This window comes from Girardinichthys multiradiatus, chromosome 21, assembly GCF_021462225.1.
Source record: "Girardinichthys multiradiatus isolate DD_20200921_A chromosome 21, DD_fGirMul_XY1, whole genome shotgun sequence".
NCBI lineage: Eukaryota > Metazoa > Chordata > Actinopteri > Cyprinodontiformes > Goodeidae > Girardinichthys > Girardinichthys multiradiatus.
In genome coordinates this window covers 7,879,474-7,888,345 of record NC_061813.1, presented here as the reverse complement: position 1 = coordinate 7,888,345, position 8,872 = coordinate 7,879,474, and the positions used below count along the sequence as shown (strand labels likewise).

Here is an 8,872-nt window from a genome sequence, read left to right as displayed (position 1 = left end):
CATTGCCGGCACTAAGTCGGACATGTTCCCGGTGCATGTTGGACTCCGGCAGGGCTGCCCTTTGTCGCCGGTCCTGTTCATAACTTTTATGGACAGGATTTCTAGACGCAGCCAAGGGCCGGAGGGGGTCTGGTTTGGGGACCAGTGGATTTCATCTCTTCTTTTTGCAGATGACGTGGTCCTGCTGGCCCCCTCTAGCCAATACCTACAGCATGCGCTATGGTGGTTCGCAGCCGAGTGTGAAGCGGCTGGGATGAAGATCAGCTCCTCCGAGGCCATGGTTCCCGATCAGAAAAAGGTGGCCTGTCCTCTTCAGGTTTGAGGGGAGTTCCTGCCTCAAGTGGAGGAGTTTAAGTATCTCGGGGTCTTGTTCACGAGTGGGGGAAAAATGGAGCGGGAGATCGACAGACGGATCGGTGCGGCTGCCGCAGCAATGGGGGCACTGTGCCGGTCCGTTGTGGCGAAGAGAGAGCTGAGCCGAAAAGCAAAGCTCTCAATTTACCAGTCGGTCTACATTCCTACCCTCACCTATGGCCATGAACTTTGGGTCATGACCGAAAGAACGAGATCCCGGATACAAGCGGCTAAAATGAGCTTCCTCCGTAGGGTGGCCGGGCACTCCCTTAGAGATAGGGTGAGGAGCTCAGCCATCCGGGAGGGGCTCGGAGTAGAGCCGCTGCTCCTCCACATCGAGAGGAGTCAGTTGAGGTGGCTCGGGCATCTATACCGGATGCCTCCTGGACGCCTTCCTCAGGAGGTGTTCCAGGCACGTCCCACTGGGAGGAGGCCCAGGGGACGGCCCAGGACACGCTGGAGGGACTATGTCTCTCGGCTGGCCTGGGAACGCCTTGGGCTCCCCCTGGAGGAGCTGGAGCTGGAGGAGGTGTCTGGGGAGAGGGACGTCTGGGCATCTCTGCTGAGTCTGCTGCCCCCGCGACCCGGTCCCGGATAAGCGGAAGACGACGAGTACGAGTACAAGTGATTTTCTGGATTTTTGTTTTAGATTCAGTCACTCACAGTTGAAGAGTACCTATGGTAAAAATTAAAGACTTCTAGAGGCTTTGCAAGAGGGAAAACCTGAAAAATTGCCACTGTATCAAATACTTGTTCTCCCCACTATATGTCTGATGTCTTTGGAATTTTATTTGATTTTGTTCCATCACCAGTAGGATTTTGCATTCTGTTTTCTTTCTTGTCTCACAAACAGAATCTCATGAAAACGATCTGACACTGAAGCAGGGTAATGGTACACAGAGTGACTTGCGGCTTGTAACTGAGCTTGACTTTTGCTCAGACCTTTTCATGTAACATACACTACATCAGCCATAACCTCACAAAGCCTTTTAACCATCCTTCATTATTATTTGTTAAAGGGGTTTCAAGCCAAGCGCTTAGTGGGATATTTTAGTGCTGTCACGTTGACCCAAAGTCAGCATGTCAGGAGCATTTCGAGCAAATCCTTACACTTTCAAGGGATAAATGATAAACCTGCTCTAGAGTGATGTCCTTTGATGACACTGCAGTCAGCTTGAGCAGGGATTCCGCCCCCTGCACTTATGACAGGAACAAACTGTATGTTGTTGGTGAAGTGAGAGAAACATATTGTGTTGACTCCATGAAGCAAGCTCAATAAGCTGCTCCCCCCATCGCCTTAGGTCTTTTCCCTCCAGTACTGTTCTCAAATATAACTTTGCCCTATTTGCACTAAAATGTGTCTTGACATCTGCACATTTAACAGCCCTCGTGGCGATGATTTGTAGTTCAATGCTGATGGCTAGCAGTAACCCCAGAGTTACTATTTGGGAGAGCATGCTGCTAGGAGGGGCATTTTATTGAACTGCAAGGCGCGTAGATGTGTTTTAATAATGTGTGCAATAAAACTTGATAAGGATGATGCACATACGAGACCTTTCTTAAAAATGTGATGTGTTAGTGTTCCAGCAACACCAGTATGGATGAGCATTTGATCAGCTGATAACACAGCAAACAGTCAAAATCGTCTTTGTTAACTGTCTTAAAAATCTAATTTATTTTATGCTTTAATGAGTTCTAAACAGATTAAGGGTAAACACAGCTGGCATGGTGTCCTGCTGGAAGTTCTTTGTAAGGTTCTGGCAGCTGCTAACGCTGCTCAGCCTTCCAGATATTTGGTTTATTAACTACCGCTGACGCACGAGACTATAAAAAGCCTCATAAAATGTATATTTGACAAGCTTTCTGCCAAAATGTGAGTCTCACATTTATGTTTTGAAAACGACAGATAAAAATCCATCAGTGTGAAGGTAGAACTAGTCAAAATGGAACAGAATGACAAAAATGGGCATTTTGGTTTATTTTTTGGATTCCATTATTTAATGGAACTCTTTATATGCCAACCCTGAGGTTTTAGAGAGACTTTATGAAAATGCTCTGTTACATGTGCTGGCTGTCCTGTCCTGAATCATTCCACGTCCCCTCAGCTATACAATAATAATAATATATATATATATATATATATATTAAAATTGAGTGAACAATTTTTTTATCACCCTCTTATTTTGAAGTAAGAAAAGACGTAGGTCTTTAGTTGCCCTGTTGTTTTGATGGTTAACTAATAAATACTTGTTGTTGTGTCTTACAACTCATTATTGCTATAGCATTGAAGAGGCCTCTCTTCCTTTTAAACCGTATGTCTAGTAAAAATGCTGCTAGGTGAACAATTAAAGAATGTTTACATTTCTGGTTCTTATTTTCCCAGAACTTTCAGTGACCCTAGTTGATTTTCTGTTAACTTTCCCACTGTAGAACAGGGCCATTACATCAGCAGACCCTGAGCAGTAACCCCTTCAACAGCAGCAGCGTCTACCAAACTCTCACTCAGCCTCTGAATATGGGAGAGATGTTTACATTTGCAGACATAAAAGCCCTGATTTTCAACAGTAAAACTATTGCAGATGATTCTATCACAGTTACTACCCTTAGTAACATATTTAGAGTCACTACAGGTTGATGGAAAGGTGTAACTGTAAAACTTGGTGTTCCAGCAATAATCTTCTCATCGTTTAACAATGTTTACACTGTGAAACTGAATTATAATCACTTTAAATGCAGATAAAATTTTTAAGAGACACCTAAGAGATACAACTCAAAGGAGCATTAATCTCACACTGAGCAGAAGCAGCTGCTCAGTGTGTGGTGAGTGTCAGATAAGATAACAATTTGTTAGGAATAAAGGAAACCATGACTGGCTAAGACCTAATTCATGTCTGCTAGTCCACTCTACTGTCAGCTCAACCACAAAGTCTGTGTGGCGTATATTTTACCTTCTGCACCCACCCCCTGGGGGTCTCTGAGATAGTCCACATGCAGCTTTTTGTGACCATGTTTGGCTGTGCACACTGACAGAGGCAATAATTCTCCCATTCAGATGGTGGAGCCACACACAACAGATAAAGCAAACAATACGAGCAGAAGAAGAAAAATCAAAAATGGCACTTATTCTTGAGAATTACAGTCAGAAATTATTTTATCTCTCAGATACAAAAACTGCACTGGCATTCTGATGAAAATATTCCTTCTTTTTCGTTTTTGTATTCCTTCTCTGAGTAGAATAAAGTGAATAAAGCTGCACACTATCGCCCTCTATGCAGAATGGGGGATAAGACGTGTGCTGATGCAACATGGAGAGTCATGTCAAGACCTTAACTATTACATAACAATGTTAAATTAACATCTAGATTGGAGCTTTTTTTGGGCACTAATGGGTAATTTTGCAGTTTCTTTGCAATACAAGTTGACATTTTTGAAAACTTGTATTGGCTTTTTTTGGCACTTTTCTGGCATTAGAAACACCTTACATCGGGACAAGCATGAAAATACATGGAGTAGTCAAACTTGAACTCTAGTATTCTATGCTGATTACAGATTCTTAAAAAACACAATTTGTGACTGGTGACACCCTTAATGACTGTGAAAATAAATATAAAGATTTTTTGTTTCCTTAAAATATAATTAAAATCCTTAACCTAATAACGTGTATCGTCTCATCACCAAGCTGGATGTCCAGACAAAGGTTTTAGAACCCATTTTATATTTGATGGTTTTCTTTTGTTTTTGACTATTTACATTGTACATAGATTCTCACTGAAAGCATCAAAACTGTGAATGAACACATATGAAATTATGCAGCAAACAAAAATTGTCAAATTTTGCTGCGATGACTGAAATATTAACCTTTGGCCGTCTCTCATTAAACCTCTGGGAAATTCTTTCAAGACTCTTTGGAAAACCATTTCCGGTGACCACTTCATGAAGCTCATGGAGAGAATGCTAAGAGAGCAAAGCAGTCATCAGAGCAAAGCAGTCATCAAAGCAGAGTGGCTATTTGGAAGAATCTAGAATATAAAAATGTAATTTCACACTTTTTGTTTATTCTATAATTCTATGTGTGTTCATTCACCGTTTTGTTGCCTTTGGTGAGAATATACAATGTGAAAAGTCATAAAAATCATGAAAATAAAAAGACTGTTCTGGTATTCTTGAAATTGATAATAAGTGGCATAGAGGAAGTGTGTGTGCACCATATACAGAGGCAATGGGTCATCAATGCAGCAATCAGGGGTTCAATTCCGACCCTGGGACCTTTGGTGCATGTCTTCTCTCCTTTTCTCTCTGCCCCTTTCCTCTCTGTATGCTGCAAAATAAAGGCTACTAGAGGCACAGAATAACATAAATAAATTGACAAATATCCATATGTCTGATTATGTTAGAAAAACAGGCTTTCATATGGTGTCCTTATTTTTAATATTGCTGCATGTTTGATCTTGAAGGGTTTCTAATTGACTTATTAACTTAAATTCAATTAAGTATTATTTCAGTTTATACAAAAATACTGGACTATATGGAAAAGGGGAAACAAGGATATGCACAAATGAATTCTCCTATTGCTTGTTCTTTTCTTTCGTCCTTTTAACAAAATACCAAAGGATGTATAAATCTACACAACTAAGAGCTAGCTTAGAGAAGAATATAAATGCCATTAAATAAAGCATTTGAAGGAGGCAGACTCCTGATTAGCTTGCTAAGACATGAAACAGATGGCTTCATTTCAGCTGCTTTACAAAAGTCAAAGAAATACCTATAGAATAACACATATTGGCTTCAGAGAGGCCAGATGTGATTCTCTCATCATTGCATAAATAAAGTCTGGCATAGGCCCTTCAGGTAAAGAAGCATTGGACAGTGAAGAACAAAAGATGTTTGAATTGCAACCAGATGTATGGAAAATGTGAGGCAATCATAGTTTTGTAGAGACCTTAAAATAGCAGGAAAACGACTAAACTTCTAACAGGCCAGGGCGAGAAGAGGGAAGAACAGGTGCAACAACAAGTACTGTGAAGTGGAATGAAAGCTAAATGAAGAGAAAAACAGGGTCGAAAGGAGAGTGACTGATCGTGAGCTCTCATGTTTTATAGAGCACTCTGAATCGGAGATGTTGGCTCTTATTCTGTTATGATTCATGTTTTCTTTGATTGTTACAGACTAAATACTCTGCTCAGTGCTTGAAGGGATATGAAAACCTTTGTGAGCCACTGTATTTAGGGAGTCTCTGTCAACGTAACTGTTACATGTATGGTAGGACCAAAGGTTTTCCAATAAGAGCATTGCCCAAACTTTTGTAATGGACTGCTAGTTTGCATTTTACAAAACAAATGCATTGAATGTGTTCTGAAGTTTCTCAGCAATGCCATCAACATTACTAGAAGTCAGTGCTGTATTAGCACCCCCTATTAGACCAAACCAACCAGTTTTTACCTCCAATGTGCATCAGTGAGCCTTTCCTGACCATGGCTTAATCATCAGGCTCTCCTTCCTCAGACCACCTTCTATAGATCCTAACCATGTCATACCTTTCTACCAGAGTAGCCCATAAAGGCTTGACTGATCTGTGTAATAGAAAATCAAACGTCTCCTTAATCATAATGCGTTCCTACATTCAGCCTATCAAATGTTTGGTGACGCATCCATCTGAAGTGACTGCTCTACGTTCAACTCGCAGTTCTGGAACTCTTAGCCGGATTTATTATTCTGTGTGTGTGTGTGTGTGTGTGTGTGTGTGTGTGTGTGTGCGTGTTTGAATTTATTCCTCTCCTTGCTTTACTTGCACCCCATCAGCCCAGCATTGCCAGCTGACTGTGTGATTTTATTAGTCGTGACACAAGGCAGCCTGTGCTTATGTCTTCCTATACAGAATTATTCCTACTTTCATCCATGCAAGTGCAGTGCAGACGCTGGTATATATTACTGCTAGTAAAGCTACTTAGTGCTGCAGCATGAAACCTCCGATTTCTTTCTTAGAGTGTATGTGTGCAAGTGTCAGGGGAAGGATAGAGGGAAAAGATGTTTCTGTATGTTCCTCTTGGTCAGTGTGAAATTTTCTGCTTTTACTCTGCTCCCTGTCACTTGTCTGAGTTATGTAAGAACTGCTGGCATAGAAAATTGGGATTGGGATGATTGCTGTATTTGTACGTTCTTGCCTATATCAGTGCGTTTGTGTGTATTTGTGAATCTACTGTGGTTCAGTGTCCATGTGTGTGTGAAGATGGCTGCCTGGGAGGGTAACCTTAAGAGGGGCAGTGCCTTCAGAACAGTTCCCATCATCTTCAGTGGGCATGGGCGCCATCGCTGTCCTTGCAAAACACTGTTGTTGTATCCCCTGAATGCATACTACAGGGATCCATGAATACTTAATAAACTCTTTGTATGCATCTATGCTTTATGGAGAAATATCTGTGAGCAGAAGTTTCATACTTACATTATTTACTCTGTCTTATTTTTTTTGGTCACACTTTGTTCTTTGTTTGGTTTGGCAGACGTGCACTTTGCTTCTCTCCTTGTCTGTCTGCAATATTCTACATCTGATTGCTCCTCTCCCCTCTACCCAGGTGCTGTCTCTGGGTGCAGATGTGTTGCCAGAGTACAAGCTTCAAGCTCCTCGCATCCACAAGTGGACGGTGTTGCACTACAGTCCCTTCAAAGCAGTGTGGGATTGGTTAATTCTGCTTCTGGTCATCTACACTGCCATCCTGACCCCCTACTCAGCTGCCTTCCTCCTCAATGACCAGGTGGGGCCTTATCTAGAACTGACTATTAGTACATACAGAGCAGATACTACTTGAGTTCTTCACATTTTATCATGTTACAACTGTAAACTTGAGTGGATTTTATTGGGGTATGTGATAGACAAACTGAAAGTAGCACATGATTGTGAGGTGAAAGGAAAATAATGCATGGAGACAAAAACTTTAAATAAAAATTCAGAAATAAATAAAATCCTGTGACTAAGAAAGACATCAGATGAAAGTGGAGAGAGGATTGCATAACTGCAAACCCACCGGCAAACTTAGAAAGCTTAGCCTTAGAACCATCCTAATGGCGAGCTGCTAGAAGAAGGGAAAATGAAATGGGTCGTCTGTTGGCTGGGTGGGTGGGGGTTTCTGGGTTCAGAGTGCCCGCGTGTGGTTTAACTTGAGCTGATTCTACTTCTTTGTTTTCTGTCCTGGCTGTTACCCTTCTAGGACCCCTGGAATCTGACAGCTTTGCTTGTTGCAGGGTCCCTGGTGCGGGGATGATGCTTGGGGCTTGGTGGCAGGGTGGGTGTGGTGACCTTTCTGATGGCATCTCTGTATCACTAGGGGGCGGGAAGGCTCTACCACCCTCTGTCTTGTTGGGATAGCTGCCCTGTGGTGGGTGTACACTGGTGGCTTTCTGAGTGGTGTCTTGCAACCTGGTTCTCGGTGTGTGAGTTGGGTGTCAGAGGTCTGCATCTTACTCGGGGATGTCCTTGGGGTCTGCCGGGTTGTGCATCGGTGTGTCCAGGCGATGTTTCCTCAGAGAGGTGCCCTGGGTGGTTTGCTGAGTTGCTATGGTTGTTACCCACGTTCCCAACCTTGAGGGACCTTGGTGGTGGCGCCCCTCCTCTGCAGCTCTCTCAGATTTGTCTTCCATTTCTGTGCACACTTAGATAAAATATGCACACGCACACACAGCAGGGGGAATGTTTTCCCCCATTTGTAGAGCAAATCTGTAACTGGTACAAGGCAACCAGACCCACCATTTTGTTTGTATGAACAAACTGCAAATCAACCAAGACCTGGCTCTCTACCTAACCAGAAAGGCTGGGTAAGAAGAGCATAAATCAGAGAAGAAGCCAGGAGGTCCAGATTAACTATGGAGGAGCTGCAGAGATCCACAGCTCAGGTGAAAGTATCTGTTTATGGGACAACTATTAGTAATGTACTTCACAAATTTGACTTAAGTAGAAGAGTGGTAAGAAGGAAACCACTATTGAAAGAGAGCTACGAGAAGTCCTGTTTGCACTTTACCACAAGCCATCTAGGGGACACAGCAAACACGAGGCACAAGGTGTTCTGATCAGATGGCACCAACATGAGCATTTTGGCCTACATGCAAAACACAATATGTGCTGAAAGGTTAACACTGCATCTCATGAATATGCCTAAGGTGAAAAATAGTGGTGGCAGTATCATGCTGTGGGAACGCTTTTCTTAAGTAGGAGCAGGGAAGCTGGTCAGAGTTCATTGTAAATAGGTGGAGCAAAATATTGGGCAATCCTGGAAGAAAACCTGATCAAGGCTTTGAAAGAATTGAAACTGAGATGAAGGTTCAGTTTCCAGCAGGACAACAATCCTAAGTTTACAGCCAGAGTTACATTGGAATGGTTTAGATCTGGGGTGTCCAACTCTAGTCCATAATGGACAGTGATCTGCAGGTTTTAGATGTTTCCTTGTTTCAACACAACTGCATCTGAATTAATTAGCATCTATTAATAAAACAAACAAATTTTCCAAATATCACATAAAATCTCAATGAA

At 42.3% G+C, this 8,872-nt stretch overlaps 1 protein-coding gene across 1 annotated transcript in view; it reads left to right on the top strand.

Annotated features, from left to right (window-relative positions):
• Nucleotides 1-277: 277 nt before the first annotated feature.
• LOC124858484 (potassium voltage-gated channel subfamily H member 2-like) overlaps nucleotides 278-8,872 on the top strand; it is a 47,755-nt gene continuing 39,160 nt past the window's right edge. Inside the window, exons 1-2 of the mRNA XM_047350559.1 lie at nucleotides 278-316; nucleotides 6,924-7,103. Coding sequence (XP_047206515.1) covers nucleotides 278-316; nucleotides 6,924-7,103 — 219 coding nt within the window. The remainder of the gene's footprint in view (nucleotides 317-6,923; nucleotides 7,104-8,872) is intronic.